The 18,797-nt window shown below is 42.1% G+C and overlaps 1 protein-coding gene across 6 annotated transcripts in view; it reads right to left on the bottom strand.

The window, feature by feature from the left end:
• Positions 1-18,797, bottom strand: part of ssbp2a (single stranded DNA binding protein 2a) — a 94,566-nt gene that overhangs the window by 8,638 nt on the left and 67,131 nt on the right. For 4 of the 6 annotated variants that reach the window (XM_056419661.1, XM_056419660.1, XM_056419658.1 and 1 more), the window contains one exon: positions 1,200-1,289. The exons of the other annotated variants lie outside the window; for them this stretch is intronic. In XM_056419661.1, coding sequence (XP_056275636.1) covers positions 1,200-1,289 — 90 coding nt within the window. The remainder of the gene's footprint in view (positions 1-1,199; positions 1,290-18,797) is intronic. 6 annotated transcript variants of the gene reach the window in all.

Raw genomic sequence — 18,797 nt, 5'->3', positions numbered from 1 at the left:
AGAGCTACACTATTTTAAGTGTTTTGAAGCACTATAATATATCATTTTCATACATGTGTTAGCATATGAATGCAAATAATTTAACAGACAAGGTTAGTAAATTAATAAACTGAATGAATGGATGAATAAATGACGATGAAAGCTCGATGTATCGATACATCTTTGCAGGTATGGCGGTGCTTTATTTCTGTTCTGCATCTTTTTTTTTGCCAATAAAAATCAGTTCACAAAATTCATCATATATTTACTGATTTTGTCCATATGTAAATCATTTATGGAACCGAAATGAAGAACCGGCAATGGGGTAGTTGTTGCGATTCTTCAAGCAAAAGGTCTTGAAAAGACCTCGTCTTCAAAGAGCAATTGATCTTCAGAAGGAGATGGAAAAAGATGTTTGGAGTATTTTGAAATGGAGATGAGAAAAGCCCGTGAAGGATATTGATCTGTGTGTCAGATGCGAGCGCCTAAGTTTGATTGATAAAGACGGTTAATCGATGTACGACTGGCGGAGTCCTTCTGATGGAGAACAGAGATGATCCGGGGTGAAGCTGCACATCTCTTTTGATTTGCGAGACCTTTATTCCTGCTGTCAACCAGTCAGTGGTGCCCCCATATACAGATTAATGCAGATTATACACAATAATGTACATTAACACATACAGTTAACTAGAACGGGCACTCGGTAGAGCGCATACCTTCGCATATCACACGATTGGGCATTGAATTATGAACATGTTGGCATTAGTTGCATGCCAATTGGATAGAAATTGACCGTGCTATGGTAAAAAGAAGATTTTGACCTTTTCATGACCTTGACATTGACCTTTGACCCGATCAATCCCAAAATCTAATCAAATGGTCCCCGGATAATAACCAATCATCCCACCCAATTTCATGCGATTCGGTTTAATACTTTTTTAGTTATGCGAGTAACACGCATACAAATAAATAAATAAATACACGGTGATCAAAACATAACCTTTCCGCATTTTCAATGCGAAGGTAACAATGCATCACAACCATCACAAACTGATGTCTTCAAATATCTTGATTTGTCTGACCAACAATCTCTAAATGAGTTATTTGAGGATCAGCTTCATCATTGAAATACTTGCAGAAAAATAATGTAATTGTGTGTGTGTGTGTGTGTGTGTGTGTGTGTGTGTGTGTGTGTGTGTGTGTGTGTAGGCATCCTATACCTGAAAGAACCCTGGAGGGACTGGCCCCACTGGCATACCCTCTCCCGGGGGAAGGGTCCCCAGCACGGGGCTGGGAGCTGCTGCCGCGCTCTGAAAGATGCAAACACACAAAGCCTGAAGCCGGTCTGCAGAAACTCAGCAGCTCTTTATTCTGCAGCGTTGGGAAGTTGTTACATTTAGTCAAGTATCAAAGTACAAACTCTCCATTTCATTTAGAGGTATATTATATTCATTTTACTTCCCTACATTTACTTGACAGTTGTGTTTCATTGCAGATTAAGATTATTTGATGCCTTTATAAAATAGGATGCTCATTTGAGGATTTAACTGCCCACCAGAGATTGAAGAAGTAAAAAGTCAGCAGCAACAGTATAATGTTACTTACACACAAGTCAAAAATATCCCATAATGTTCTATATAATAGACAATAACAGGGGAATGTTCAGCATTATGATTACTGCACTTGTACTTTTGACATTTAAAGTGCATTTTCCTTAACTGCCCTTATTAAATTAAAGTTAACATGGACATTTTTAATGAAGTAAAGGGTCTGAATACATTCTCAACTATTGTTGCTCATTTAGTTGATCAGTTAAGATAATAAGTCGATACATTAATACAGCACCTGCCCTAAACATGCCACACAACACAAGTATCATAACATGAACAATAAATACTAATCAATCAAAGGGTCTCCCCCATGTCCCACTTGTAATCTCTCCCTCAGTGGGATATTATTTCCTGTTTCCGCAGACAGCCTGTCACGCCGACTCAGGTTTATTTTTATACTTGTGTTGTTTGTTGTCCCAGACGGGCGGCGCGGGCACATTTCAGCTTCTGTCTGCTTCCTGTGACATTGTACCACTAACCAAGAGTTACCAGCCGGCACCGGCCTCTTCCTCACTCTCATCAAGTCCACGGAACAGACAGCATGCCGTGTGCTTTTATTTTTATTTCATTTTCTGCCCACACTTTGTCCTCGTTCTCTCTCTCTCTCTCTCCCTGTCTCTCTCTCTCTCTCTCCCTCTCTCCCTCTCTCTCTCTCCCTCTCTCCCTCCCTCTCTCTCTCCCCATCCCCCTCCCTCTTTTGCTCCGCCCCTCTCTCCCTCTCTCTCCCTCTCTCTCTCCCCATCCCCCTCCCTCTTTTGCTCCGCCCCTCTCTCCCTCTCTCTCTCCCTCTCCCTCTCTCTCTCTCCCTCTCTCCCTCTCCATCCCCCTCCCTCTTTTGCTCCGCCCCCCTCCCTCTCTCTCTCTCCCTCTCTCTCCCTCTCTCTCTCTCCCTCCCCCATCCCCCTCCCTCTTTTGCTCCACCTCTCTCCCTCTCTCTCTCTCCCCCCCATCCCCCTCCCTCTTTTGCTCCGCCCCCCTCCCTCTCTCTCTCTCCCTCTCTCTCCCTCTCTCTCTCTCCCTCTCTCTCTCTGTAAAATTCACCCACACACAGTCTCTGAAGTTTCCGCCAGCTGACTTTTCAGTTCAGACATGAACACGGTTTAATCAGAGCCGAGATAAAAGCAGACTGTTGACACTCCTCAGCCCTCTCTATTCCCTCGTCCTGCTTCACATCTCCCAATAGTTAATGTTTGGCAACGGGACGCCGTGCGGCTTTTTGATTCCATATTCTGCTGCTTGTATGTCTCAACAGATTCATGTTCAGATGGACACAGATGGATATTGTTGGGAGACTGGGTGTTGTGTGTTTGTTTGTGTGTGTGTGTGTGTGTACAACACCAGGCACAGAATCAGAGGTAAGTTTGTGATGTTGTGAGTCCCCCCTCCCCCCCCCATTTCTTTCCTTCTTAATTCTGGCACCCTGAATTACCCAGAATGCCTTTCCTCCCTAGCAGCCTGGAGGTCTGCTGAGTTAGCCTTCATGCATGGAGAAAGAGAGGGAGGGAAAGAGGAGAAAAGAGGACAAAGCAGAGATTATTAGTGTGCATGCGTGTGTGTGTGTGTGTGTGCGTTTGTGGCAATGAGTGTGTGAGTGCACTTAATGTTTGTTTGTGTGGGAAAAGGAGAAATGGGGGAGGGCAAAGAAATCCACCTGAATTGCTGACAAAGCAGCATTTTCCAAATACGGCAACAAGAAAAGGGAGAAGAAAAAAAAACACGGCGCTTATATATCGGCTCCAAAACCAGCAGTGACCTTCATCTACAGGGAAAGTAAAAACCACACCGACGACAACACTCACCCGCACATGACATCGAGGTGTAAGAGTGACACGTTACGCAGTAACAGAGAGATTATTTGCCAGATTATTTCTTGGCACAGTTACTTCTCTGAGTCTCAGGTCAGGGCTGTGTGAGCTGCTTCAATGTCCTCATGTAACTCTCGGCAATAAATAGAATAAGCATATTCCCAAAATCTTTTAGGAATACATTTGAATTTGAAATAGAAGTTGAGATGTTAACCGTGGCCTGTTTGTTGCCAATATATCGGTATCTGCAGATATGTTGGTTGATGCACATTTCAGTGCAGATATGCCATGAAAATATTTGAAGTAATTCACAAACATTATTGCAGTTACACAGGTTGTACGGGGAGTAGACATCAAGGTTTGTTTATACAAACAAACACATTTCAGGGATGCTGAATAATGTCCATGTTTTACGATTTAAATTTTTTAAATATATTTTTTAAGAAATGCATCAACTGTTGAGATATAATAACCCTCCTGTTACCTTTGATGTTTAAAGTCTCAAAATATATGATTGACATCATGTTTTTTGCTTCATATTTCACGACTGTTCCTTATTTAAAGACGACAACTGGGTAAATATAAAATGAACATAATTACATAATTGCACATTGGTGTTCTTTGGTGTCAATTTGACCCCCAGGCTGAAATATCAACATTTTATAGAATTATTGTATAGGTTTGGGTTGTTTTGGATGATATTGAGGTCACTAGAACTATAACATGCACTTTTTAAAATCTCCCAAAAGGTTTTGGGCCCTAACACAACCAGCAAACCACAGATAGATCACACATGACGCGGGGGAGGGGCAAACATGTACAAGTTCACACAGCAGCCTTCTACACACTTTATTTAAGGGCTATTTAGGTATCAACAAACACACATTATGTACCTGACACTTAAACATGGGAACTAATTGGAATTAGAATACTTGTCTGGAGGTTTAAATAGCTTGAGTCCAATTGACCTCCAGGGTAAAATATGTTAGTTTATTTGAAGGTAACAGGAGGGATAAAAATCCCTGTACAAGTGGAACCACACATAACCACAAGGGCCCGAATGATCCATGAAGTCGGTTCAATCGGACCGATATGAGTCACATTCAACGCGTTGGTGGCAAACCGTCCATAAAGCTCAAGACTCATCCAACACTGTATCTTTAGTTTATTTATACATCCAATAAAAATGCTTGCGACTCTCGCTTTCAGTAACTACCTTCATCTGCCGACTTGTGGATGGTGATGGATAATTGTTTAACCCTCCTGTTACCTTTAGGGTCAATTTGACCCCATTCAATGTTTAATGTCGGTGTTCTTTTGGGTCAATTTGACCCCAGGCTGTTTTTCACTGTGTCCAACATATAAGAAACATCAACTTTTTTATGTATTTAAAGGGCTATTTAGGTAGTCAACAAACAAACATAAAGTACCTCACACTTAAACTTGGAAAACAATATTAATTCTAATACTTTTCTGGAGGTTTCAAGTTTCAAGTTTCAAGTTTTTATTGTCACATCCCCTTTTATACAAGTATAATCGGTTCGTGAAATTCTTATGTGCAAAACACCCGACAGCAGTAGCAGACTAAAAAAAGAATAAGAATGAGAATAAACTATACAATATCCACACACAAAAAAGAAGAAAGTATTAACAATATATATATAAAACAGTGTAATAGAATATACATCATGACAATATATATATATAAAACAATGTAATAAAATATACACTTTTTTGAGACTATATATATATATATATGTATATACATACGATATATATATACAATATATATATATAAACAATGTAATAAAATATACACCATGGCCATAGATATTCACAGAATATGTTCTGGTGTGTAGTGTTAATGAGGGTCTCAGTCCTTGTTCAGCAGCCTGATGGCCTGACTGAAGAAGCTGTCCCTCAGTCTGTTTGTGCGGCACTTGATACTGCGGTATCGCCTGCCTGACGGTAGAAGGGTGAACAGTTTTAATTGCTGGGGTCAAATTGACCCCGAGGGTAAAATATGTCAGTAAATATAAAGGTAACAGGAGGGTTAAACATTGAATGGGGTCAAATTGACCCTAAGGTAACAGGAGGGTAAAGCAACATTTAAAGTGTATTCTATGGGTAACGACTTAGTTTGACAGTCGATATCAGATTAAACAAGCCGATGCACTAAAGCCTTCACTGTACCCCCCCCCCCCCCCCCCAACACACAGGTGCTCACGGCTGTCGGTAAGTGTGTGAGCTTGCAGGGCTTCCCCTGATGTATTGTGACACCAGAGTCAGCTCCAGCAGCTCCGTGACCAGCGGGTTCATATTTACTGTCAGCTGTCATGATTTCAGTCCTGGCAATTACTCTGAATTAGACTCAATGCATTGCTGTCAGCCACTTGTGTAGAAATACTGATTCACAGCCAAACTCAACATATTCGAGCACTTAACCTTCCAGCACATCTAATGAACACGCCGCTGCGCACCGTTAATGAGTCCGTCGCTTACGCTTCTCACATCAGTGTTTACACTTTCCCGACGAGGCCGAGCGAGAGGGACGACGAGATGTTGAGCTGACGGCTTTACACATTAACGCATCGTATCATAGTCCACGCTGTGTGTCTGGTGGAGTGAGTCTGAGCATATACACAGGCCCGCTGATCATTTTGACTCCACTTGACCTCATGGAGTTGATTGCTGATTTAATTTTACAACTAATTGTAAAGATTATCTCACAGATTAACACATTTGTAACCGGTAAATTAACTTGTTGTTGTTGTGGTACTGTATTACCTTTGATGGACATATATTATTTTTTTAAATGTCAACGACCATCCCATCTTAACCACTCAAGCATCTTTACCTTCGCATTGAAAATGCAGAAGGTTATGTTTTGATCGCCGTGTATTTATTTATTTGTATGCGTGTTACTCACATAACTCAAAAAGTATTAAACCGAATTGCATGAAATTTGGTGGGATGATTGGTTATTATCCGGGGACCATTTGATTAGATTTTGGGATTGATCAGGTCAAAGGTCAAGGTCAAGGTCATGAAAAGGTCAACATCTTCTTTTTACCATAGCACGGTCAATTTTTATCCAATTGGCATGCAACTAATGCCAAAATGTTCATAATTCAATGCCCGATCTTGTGATATGCGAAGGTATGCGCTCTACCGCGTGCCCGTTCTAGTTATTTATGTCTTTATACCAGCTCAACTCTCTTCTGCTGCTCTGTTTCAGGGTCTGGTTTCCTCTTCGTGTTTACAGAGATCACAGAAAGACTTCAGAATCTTAAAAACAAGACGATGACCGTTCATTAAATTGTTCAATGATCTGCTCTTTACGACTTGTTGCGCACTATGAGCCCAACGTTCACGGGCACAGGTGTTGTGAGCAAAAGGTGTTTGAAAGGAAACCTGAGGCTGTGGAAAAATCCCCCCCCCCCCCCCCCCCACCCCATCCTCTCAGATGAACACATGCATCTCCTAACAAACTCATTTGTTGCATCAATTATTTAAACCACCCCCCTCCAGGAGAACGCCACACTATACCAGCACATACACCAGGAGACATCCAGTACAGTGAACTGCAACATCACTGGATAAAAAAGGACATTAAAATAAAAATATCGTCTGATGTCCAGGTTGAACAGCTTTTCCTCAGCAAGATAAATGATAGAACCAATAGAGCACCTTAAAAAGAGACTCATTGGTTGGTGCTTTAGCCATCGCCATCTTGGCTTTTGACAACCAGAAGTGACATGAGAGGGTTGGAGCTAAAATACAACAGATACTGAAACAACCAGACTTCTTTTTGCAACCAGTGGCCAGTAATGCAAGTTTAAGAAATATCACATTCCCATTTCAGAGCCCCAGGTCATAGGGTTAGGTCAAAACATACAACGAAAGAAGAAATGTGCGATGAATGTTTTATGTGTCTGAATCAAAATAACTTTGCATACGGTTTAGGTTGAGTTGATTCAGATGTGTGAGGCCATAACAGTGCTACTACTCACATTGTGTGCAATGGGGACAATTTATTCATCCGAAATGATGCAATTTACCGATAAAACCTTTTATATTATCAAGTGTCCTTTGCATGATAGGACTTTGCAATAAGTGCTGAAATGAGAGTTGACTCATTTTGAACAAAACAAAGACAAAACATCCAGTAGATTGTAGATTTCATGTAAAGTCATCAACATTGAGCTTTCCTGAAGAAAAGAGAAACACTGGAGGACAAACTGCAGACACTGAAACGACACTTTGCTACGAACCTAATCAGACTTTCTTAATCCCATCAGACTAAAGGCTCCGTAATACGTAATGAGCTAACTTGCAAACTCTTTCATCCTTACATGTTTACTGATTGTGTTTCTCATTAATGTCTGCATGTAATGCGTGCGTGTGTGTGTGTGTACGTGCATATGTGTGAAGGTGGAGAGTCATTTTCATTCAATACTTCAGAGACCAAGAGACACTCAGATATGCGTGAGTGGAATCTCAAAAGGCAGTGTATGTCTATCTTCTCTCTCTTTCTCAGTCTATTTACCCCCCCCCCCCTCCCACTGCTCCCCCCCCTCTCCCCGCTCTAGCGCCACTGTGCAGTTTATTTTGAATCAATCTCCCATTCACTGTCCTGCTGCACTAAATACTCACAACCAAACTTATATTAATATCTATAGATATTATAATGGTGTGTATAATAAGTTTAAGTAGGGCCCAGCTGTTTGGAGCAAATTCCATATTCCATACATTATAATACTCTTCAAACACACCCCCACACCCCCACTTCTAAATTCTGTAAAAACCTTAATAAAGTGACAACTATTCAATTTGTGACAATTTAACTGACAATGTTCTCTATTAATTGATCGTTTGTTCTGCAAAATGTATATATATATATATATATATACATATTCCCCACAATGGAAGGGAAGCGTCACCACTGAGTCTCAAGGCCACACGCAGTACAGCAGGATCTACATACGACACACCACACAGGAAGGAACCCCGTCCCTCCTCCCCTCTTTCACACTCCCTCCATCCTTTCAAATGCCATTAGTCCACTTCCTGAACAAGGAAGAAGAGAATGGAAAGAAGAGATGTTCACAGTCCGCATGACACACACACTCGGCCACGAGCAAATACACGTTCATGTCCTCACATTAAAGTGCGAGAGCGGAAACACAATAAGCAGATTGATTTCTGCATGAGTGTGTACGCACAGAAAATACACTTTGTAGTCTGTCAGTCATTGTCAAAAGCACACAGAGGATTTCTATAACTTTGGGATTTTTACCTAACTAAGAAAAGCAACAAAAAAAACATTTGACACCGCAGAAGTAAGAGAGACAGAAAAGAGAGATAGAAGTTTTCTTTGCAGCGTACGGTAGAGATGAGAACGAGTGCGCTCTGCTTTTAGCCGTGTATTATTCACAGTCTCCCGTGGCGACGAGAGACGGATCAACGCGCTCCACTGTCCGATCCTGAGCCAAACCCACTTTTCAATTTCAAGGCAGATAGGCTTAAAATCGCCCTCTGGCATTCAAAGCTCCTTTTCTGAACTAAAACACGCCATATGTTCCACCAGTAAAACACAGCAGCACGTTGAACAAACATTATCACTGTGCACGTCGTCCCAGATCTCCGCTGGTGAGAAACAATATCTGGCTGCGAGCAAGCTGCCAAGAAAAACAATACAATGAGAGTAAGTCCATGTGTTTGTTAGTGGCATGTTAACATGGGACACACCCAGGTTGCTTTGACTGATATGCCAATTTCATACAGCTTGGGTCTATTGGTTTATTGTATGTATATATATTTATATTAGTATATTTTGAGCCAATCCTGCATACATGTTAAACGCGCTGTTAACCCTCCTACCCTCAATTTGACCGCATTCAATGTTTGACGTCTCTAAATAAATGATTGACATCATTTTTTTTGCTTAATATTTCAGGACTTTTCCTAATTTATTGGGGACAACTGGGAAAACATAAAATTCACATGATATGTTTTCACTGTCCTGAACACAACTTGTGTTCTTTGGGTTCAATTTGACCCCAGGCTGTTTTTCACTGTGTAAAACATATACGAAATATCAACTTTTTTATTTATTTAAAGGGATATTTAGGTATCAACAAACAAACATAAAGTACCTGACACTTAAACTTGGGAAACAATATTAATTCTAATCATTTTCTGTAGGTTTTAATTGGCCCCAATGGTAAAAGATGTTTGTAAATTTGACGGTAACAGGAGGGTTAACTGTGTATATACAGTATCTCAGGTTGAAACTGCCTCCAACTAATGCACTTTTTCCGGCTGTTAGAGTTAAAAGAGCTAAAATATATGCCCAGCTGTTTTGGGAGCTTTTAAAAAAAAGCCTTTAGAATAAGATGGAGTCGGAACCAGAGGCCGGGAGCTGAGTGTCACACAAAGTCTGCTGGGAGGATTCACAAAGAATACAATTTGCAGCTGAGTGCAATTTGCCCTTTTTTGTTGTTGTCTGATTGCAATTATCCATTTGGCAAAGTATGAACGTTGCCTCTGTGCCAAGAACAAAGCAGGCGGAAAAATGGCAGAGAGAAAAAGAAAAAAAGATATTTTCAGACCACAAGCTCCAGGTCCTGACCGACGAGGAGCAGAGGGCGTAAATCAAATCCCCCCCAAAGTCAGTCAGGACAAACGTACCTCAGTTATCACCACCTCTTTGAAGACGCTATAACTCCACCAATAGTCGGCCTATGGCCAAAACACTAACAAAAATAAACGCAACGTTGCATTACACCTGGGGTTTCCTCTAACAAGAGGAAGAATGTTCCCCCTCACACGCTCCTCCTGCACGGCATGTCCACTCCCAGGAGGCGCTCTAGTCGAACACTACAGGTGATTACCAAAATGGCAGCGCGACACTAATCTACTTGTTTTGACTGGGTGATTAAAAGGTAGGGTGGTATCGACAGTGGGTTTGGGGGGGGGGGGGGCACTGGCTGTGTTTCATTTAAACACTGATGTCACTGTTGACCCTTGTAAACATCTCTGAGGCTGCGAGGAGCGCTATAATGTGTGAGGTGGATCAGATTCACATACAGAGCGGAACATGATAGTCACTAGGGAGGCCCACTTCTCCACCCCCCCCCCTACTATCTCTCTTGGTTCAACAACATGGGGGAGATAAGAGAGATGGACTGAGCACATCGTCGAGCGCCGAGAGACACAGAGGGAGATTTAAAAGCCCCGATGTTGCGATGCGGCGGAGACCGTGTCACGGTCTTCTCTATCTGGCGGATCGATGCAAAGACAGAGCAGCAGTGATTCACCGGAAAGCCGCAGAGAGGGTCGTCCGCAACACCGGATCGATCCGGTTCTTTTAAAATGTATCGGAGCAATTGCGTAGATTAGAATTAGAAAATTGGCAGGCTTGTTGATACAAAGACTCATCAGTCCAGTCGACGGGAAGAACTAATGAGAAGTCGCTCTCTGTGTCTCAGCTTGCGGTCCTGGTAGGGCCGGAGATAACAACATGGGTGAACAGCAATACATAAAAAAGAAGAAGAAAAAAGGGGGTTAGTTGGGGTCAAAAGGATAATGTGCTGGTCTGATGGCGTCAGCGTTCTCGCTTTGCCCTCCTGCTCTCCCTCTGTGGTCCTGCTGCATACAACTCTTTCTCTGGATCCTTCGTCATAACCCTTGAACACGTTAACTGTTGTGCGTGTGTGTGTAAACCATGACAGTTATTCTACAACTTCCCTCCCGGATGAGTCGGGGAAGATTTGATGTTAAACTAGACAATGGCACGTCGGCTCCGCTCGGCAACAGCCGACCGACTTGTGACTCCTGCACGTCGAGCTAATCACTCGAAATCCAGACCGTTTGCTGTCCTGGCTCCTGATTGGTGGAACAAGCTCCCCTCTGACATCAGGACGGCAGGAAGTCTCTACATCTTCCGCCGGCAACTAAAAACACATCTTTTCCGACTATATCTGGATTAAAACACAGATTAGCACTTCAGTGGCACTTAAATAGCTCTTATTATGGTACTTGTGTAGTTCGACTTTCTTGAAGAAATGTTACTTTCTGTATTCTTGTTGTTCTTAGTTTGCACTCTAGGTTGATGCACTTATTGTAAGTCGCTTTGGATAAAAGCGTCTGCTAAATGACATGTAATGTAATGTAATGTAAATTTCTTTTTTATCACTTTCACTTATTTCAATCTAAAATAATTCATCGCAGTCTCTTAAAGATTTTAGAAAACATCAACTTTGACTCCAGTTTCAATTTCACAGAAATATTCCGGTAGCTGAAGCTGCAGGTGTGAAAGCTCCGATATCACGATATCACGATATCACCTTTCCTCAGACCGTTGCACACACACAGCGTATGCTCCCCTTATTTTCATAAGCAATAATAATAACTGCAGTCAAAAAAGAAACGACTCTTTCTGGGCCCACAGCTGCTAGAGCGTGTTCTCGTACGCCTTCTTGTCTCCCAGTGCTCCCAGTTAACCTCTCCCCTCCTCTCTGCTCCATGCCCTCGTCTCTGCATATGCCGACATGGCATTAACACTCCGCCTCGTGTCCGAACACGCGTGTGACGTGACTCGGCGCGACGCACACGCGCTCCTCTGAGACCAGAAGGCTGCGCGCAACAGGCCAGTGGAGGAGGAAGGAAGATGATAAGAGAAGAGAGGAAGAAAAAAAACAGAAGCACAGAGAACGGTACCAGAAATAGGCAGAGGGGGGAATAAGAAGAGAGAAAGAATCTGCTGCTGTAAAAGAGAGAGGGAAAGGGACACCCAGGGGAGAGAAACAGAGGAAGAGATTGTAATGTTTCTTAAAGAAACACAGAGAAGTGTCACATAAGCACAGAGTAAGTCTCCAATGATGACGTTCCTCTTTTTGAAATTCAAACTGCTCGTGACAACCATTTCCCGATATGTGCTCAACCCATGGAAATGCCCGTTCTTTGTCTCCCTTCGCTCCCTCTACACTCTCGGCTCACTCTGCATCGCCATGGCAATGATGGTACAGTGAGTCACCTCCACGTCTCGCTCCTCCTCAACACCGCCAACAACGAACAGGGGAGCATGCGAGAGAGAGAGAGGGGGGAGAAAGGGCTCCGTTTCCCTGGAAACAGACTGGGGGTCTCCCTAGCCCCTATTGGTTCTCAACTGGTTGCTTGTTACCCACAATGCCTGAAGCCAACACGGTTTCTAGGTCTCCGTCTCTTCGTATGTTCAGAAAACACACAGGCAGGTTCCCGGGATGCAAGTTTGCATTTGATGCCGCTGATTTGTTCATTGTGGTGTTTTTTTTACGCTAATAATCAGATAATGAATCATCAGTCCCCGGCAAGATCTTATTGCCTTCGCATTGAAAATGCGGAAGGTTATGTTTTGATCGCCGTGTATTTATTTATTTATTTGTATGCGTGTTCCTCGCATAACTAAAAAAGTATTTAACCGAATCGCATGACATTTGGTGGGATGATTGCTTATTATCCGGGGACCATTTGATTAGATTTTAGGATCGATCGGGTCAAAGGTCAAGGTCAAGGCCATGAAAAGGTCAAAATATTCTTGAATCGCATGAAATTTGGTGGGATGATTGGTTATTATCCGGGGACCATTTGATTAGATTTTGGGATCAATCGGGTCAAAGGTCAAGGTCATGAAAAGGTCAAAATCTTCTTTTTACCATAGCACGGTCAATTTGTATCCAATTGGCATGAAACTAATGCCAACATGTTCATAATTCAATGCCCAATCTTGTGATATGCGAAGGTATGCGCTCGACCGAGTGCCCGTTCTAGTTTTATTTGTGTGTGTAATTATTCGAGTCATGACTGAATTTGTAGCTTTCCTAAACCTATGGGATGGTTGGCACCACGTTTTGTAATATTTCCCGATAAATGACAGTAAAGTAAAACATTCCAAGCCCACAGGAAACGTTGAAATAGTTTAAGGAACTAACAATCATGTTATAATTTGTTTTAAAATGATCTTCAAAAGGTTTGATGCAGCTGGTGGTAATTGGAACAATATGCAACAAAAAGGCGTGAGAAACAACTCATAGATGCTTCGGTTCAGACAAGTAAAAAATAAAATAAAAGTAGTTTAGACCTCTCAGATAATTAGATCATTATAAAATAATCTTGTGTCCAAATTGGATATTTTGGCCTGTTTATGGCACAACAGAAAAGACCCTGAAGTGACAATTTGTCTTCTAAGGAGTGATTTACTCGGCGGTCATTATATTCTGGGAGTCGACATTTAGTCTGAACACGTTGACTCGTATTGCATCCTCGCCGTGCTACAGAGAAATTAAACATTAATGACTTAACATGACAGCCTTTTCCTTTGCAACTTTCTGGGTAAGACAAACCTACAGAGAAGTGAATCAGAGTACCAAGTAGAGTTGAATGCAACTAAAAACACGTCCTTGAGTGTGTGTCCAGGACGACTTTCCTTCGACATGCGTTGCTTTACAGGAAGTGTTTTCAGTTTAGTTCGCTGCACCTCGTCAGCAAACCACTTATGCACTTGTTTTCCCAGAGTGCATCAGGATGTAGATGAATTACACAGTCATGTCTGCTACTATATTTCCAAATGTGTGCTGTACAATCAAGACAAAATATGTGTGCTGCTGTTAAATTGAGCGGCGTGAATACATTTACATGCATGAATGTAAGATCTGGCAGCGTGAGCCAGAGCATTCGGATCAGAGGGGGTTTCTTGATCTCTTCTTCCCCTCGGACTATTGTGCGCCGCTATCTTCCACAGCGACGCCACGCAATGATCCCCGGCTCTCGTTGCTCTGAACGCTCACCTGTGACACGATAGCGTGAAGCTTGTGTTGCAGTTTTACCCAAAGGTCGCCATTCAGGGGTCACAACAGAAATAAGAGAGATAAAACATTTTTTAAACGCTTACTACTTACAGTATGGCCACTGTATGACCTAAACATGTGAGGGTCCAGCGGAAACTATTTGTTCATCAGTCCATTAGTCAATCGACAGAAAATGTATCCACATCTATTTTGATAATCGATTATTCGCTTCAGTAGATAACATACGTGTCACACACTCCATATTTTCAGTTTCTCAGCTACTCTCTTGTATGTTCTTGTAAATTGTATATTTGTGAGGTTTAAAGTGTTGGTCAGACAAATCAAGATATTTGAAGACATCAGTTTGTGATGGTTGTGATGCATTTTTACCTTCGCATTGAAAATGCAGAAGGTTATGTTTTGATCGCCGTGTATTTATTTATTTGTATGCGTGTTCCTCGCATAACAAAAAAAGTTTTAAACCGAATCGCATGAAATTTGGTGGGATGATTGGTTATTATCCGGGGACCATTTGATTAGATTTTGGGATCAATCGGGTTCAAGGTCAAGGTCAGAGAAAGGTCAAAATCTTCTTTTTACCATAGCACGGTAAATTTGTATCCAATTGGCATGCAACTAATGCCAAAATGTTCATAATTCAATGCCCAATCTTGTGATATGCGAAGGTATGCGCTCTACCGAGTGCCCATTCTAGTTCTACTGTGTTTCAGAGAGCTTTATAACAAAAGAAAACTTAATAAAACACGTGTCTATTGTTTTTCTTCTTTTTAGAGATTAATAGATATGGAAAAAAATTGTTAGTTAAAGTAAAAAAGTGGTTAAAAATGTAAATCAACACTCGTCACTGTGCTAAAGATTTGCATTGGATTCAAATATGATGCAATCATTTGACATCGTGCACATTTTTACATAATCTTTCAGCACATTTCTCAAAATGTTTCTGATATTTTTATGGCTAGAAACATTCACCAGCATTCTCTCTCGCACTGCTTACTACTTTCTACATTTTTTAATTGAATATCCTTCTCCGTCTGCCACCCTGTGAGGCTGCGTGCCCCGCTGATCCTGCACATGTGGCCTGGTTCCCCATGAAGTGTAACTTGTCTTCTTGTGGACTGAATATCATGCTCTTGTTTTAGGTTTTTATCCTCTGTGAGAATCTCTCATTAATTTACAATTATGAGACAACCCACAAGCTAAAAGTCCAAACTGTGTGATAATGGTAATGGGATTGAAAAACAAAAGACTACCTACTTATTTAAGTTCACAGCATATTTCCATTCACACGCCTTTGTGTTTATTTTTTACAAAAAAACATGATTCATCCGGGAGGACTCATTTTTCAACCGACTTGCTTCAGTTAATAAGCAAATTCTTTATCTGGAGGCTGCACAGCACAGCCAGTACGTGGCGGACACTGATAACCTCCCAGGCTGTAGTTCCCCGTATCTTTAAATCCTCCATCATCATACCAGTCCCCAAAAAACCAGACACACCCACCTTAAATGACTTCAGACCAGTGGCACTCACACCAGTCGCCATGAAGTGCCTAGAAAAACTGGTCCTCGCCCACATCAACCACACGGTCCCGGACAATGTCGACCCCCTCCAGTTTGCCTACCGCCCCAACCGATCAGTGGATGACGCGGTAGCAATAGCTCTACACCGCACTCTGCAACACCTGGAAAGCCGCAGAACGTATGCCAGGATGCTTTTCCTGGACTATAGTTCTGCCTTTAATACCATCCGCCCGGGAAAACGAATCAAGAAGCTGACAGACCTCGGCGTCCCAACTCCCACCTGGATTCTGGACTTTCTGATAGAAAGACCCCAGGTGGTGAGAATGGGAGGACGGGTGTCCACCGAGCTCACAGTCAGCACAGGACCCCCACAGGGCTGCTGCCTGAGCCCCAAACTATTCACCCTGTACACCCATGACTGCACCTCCACAGGACAACACCATCCTCATCAAATACACCGATGACACCACCGTCCTGGGGCTCATCAAGGGGAGCGGGGATGAGTCGGGCTACAGGACCCTGGTGAACAACATCCTGGTCTACGGAGAGGAGAACGACCTCATCCTCAACACAAACAAGACCAAGGAAATAATACTGGACTTCAGGAAGAACCTCCCCTCTACAGCCTCTCATCATCAAAGGGACTGAGGTGGAGAGGGCTGACGGGTACAGATTCCTGGGAATGCAGGTGACATCTGACCTGAGCTGGACTCTTCACACCACAGCCACAGTGAAAAAGGCCCAGAAAAGGCTTTATTTCATCAGGATGCTCAGGAAAGCTGGTCTGAACCGTTGCCCTCTCACCCAGGCCCATAGAGGACTGATCGAGAGCATCCTCACCGCAGGCATCACTGTGTGGTATGGAAACACCACCCAGGCAGAGAGGAAGGCTCTGCAAAGAGTCATAAGGACCGCGGAGAGGATCACAGGGACACAACTTCCGTCCATGGACTCTATGTATGTGCAGCGCTGTCGGAAAAGAGCAGAGGGAATCATTGGAGACTCACTTCATCCAGCTCACTCTCTGCTCCCACACAAACACTGCACATCCAACCTGAGACACAGCAGAGCGGACACACCGTCACCCACAGGACTCGCTTCTTCAACAGCTTCCTCCCTGCCACAGTCAGACTGATGGCACAACACAACTACTGAGAAATGCCCACTCCTTGAAAGTGTGAAAAAGGTGCAATACTACAATCAGTGCTATACCCACACAACCTTCCCCCAACATCTGAACATGTGCAATATCCCCATATAACTGTCCCCTTCCCCCTCTTTCTTTCTTTTTACAGCACTAGCCTACTCACCTACTTATTATCTCTGCACTCTCCTTTCTTACGTTTATTTTTGATAACCTGTTCCTGTACTTAGTACTTAATACTGTTAATACTGCATACCCTTTACCACACTATGTACAGTGTGTTTTTTGTACAGTGTTCTTTTTAAATATATGTTTCATATTTCTATTATTATTACGGTTATTATTAATTGTATTTATTTATTTATTTATTTATGAAATTTGGTGGGATTGTTTATTATGACCAGTTGATGAGATTTGGATCGGGTCAAAGGTCAAAGGTCATCAAAAGTAATTGAACTGAAATTTGGTGGGATGATTGTTTATTATCCGGGGACCACCAGTTGATTAGATTTGGGATCGATCGGGTCAAAGGTCAAGGTCAAAGGTCATGAACAGGTCAAAATGAAATTGTGGGATGATTAGGACCATTAGATTTGATCAATCGGGTCAAAGGTCAAGGTCAAGGTCATGGAAAGGTCAAGGTCATGGAAAGGTCAAACTCTTTTTTTACCTTAGCACGAAACATTTTTGTCCAATTGGCATGCAACTAATGCCAAAATGTTCATAATTCAATGCCCAATCTTGTGATATGGTATAGTGCCCATTCTAGTTATTATAGTGTGTTTGTTCTGTACCTCTGTTGACTCGGAGAACCCTGCAAAAATAATTCCGATGTGTCTGGACTGCTGGTCTAGGCACAGATGGCAAATAAAAAACCTTGAACCTTGAACCTTGAAATAAGGAGTGAGATAGTTTTCCTCCCCAAATTGTTGTGACGCATCAGCCCGTCTACCACCAGTCTGCTTCTCTCTACTGTCCCCTCCAATGTTTGCAAGAAAAATCCACTGAGGTAATTCAATAGTGTGACTGTATAATTATTCAGAATACTCAAAATGCCAGACAATCATCCACCAATACACCTAAGACAAGTATATGGAGGCAGGTTGCATTTAAATTAAATTTACCAATTTTCAGTACAGCAAACATTTTCCAGGGTCTAAATGTTGTAATGTAGTAGAGGAAATGCCGCTTATCTGCTTATTAATGTTTCCCCAAGTCTGACAAGCTATTTAATAGCCGCTTTAATTTGCCCTCATTATGTTAAAGTTCACAGAAATTAGATGGGACAAATGTTGGGTGTCAGTAGTGAAATCATTCAGTTCAAAACACAAGATTACTATCATATTTCTCTCCATCTACTAATAAGACATCGCAATACAGCTTTATTATGAATGCTGAAGAGTCTAAACCCTCCTGTTACCTTTAGGGTCAATTTGACCCCATTCAATGTTTAATGTCGGTGTTCTTTGGGGTCAATTTGACCCCAGGCTGTTTTTCACTGTGTCAAACATATAAGAAATATCAACTTTTTTATATATTTAAAGGGCTATTTAGGTAGTCAACAAACAAACATAAATTACCTCACACTTAAACTTGGAAAACAATATTAATTCTAATAATTTTCTGGAGGTATTAATTGCTGGGGTCAAATTGACCCCGAGGGTAAAATATGTCAGGAAATATAAAGGTAACAGGAGGGTTACACATTGAATGGGGTCAAATTGACCCTAAGGCAACGGGAGGGTTAAACTTGCTTCTACTAACCAGCAGGGGGCGACTCCTCTGGTTGGTAGAAGTCTGATTGTATAGAAGTCGATGACACCCTGCCTCTCACTTATCGCCAGTCTTCAATTTAGCATGATGTTAATTTGTATAAATAATTGTTATAT

This window comes from Pseudoliparis swirei, chromosome 7 (assembly GCF_029220125.1).
Source record: "Pseudoliparis swirei isolate HS2019 ecotype Mariana Trench chromosome 7, NWPU_hadal_v1, whole genome shotgun sequence".
NCBI lineage: Eukaryota > Metazoa > Chordata > Actinopteri > Perciformes > Liparidae > Pseudoliparis > Pseudoliparis swirei.
This window is presented reverse-complemented; position numbering and strand designations above follow the sequence as displayed.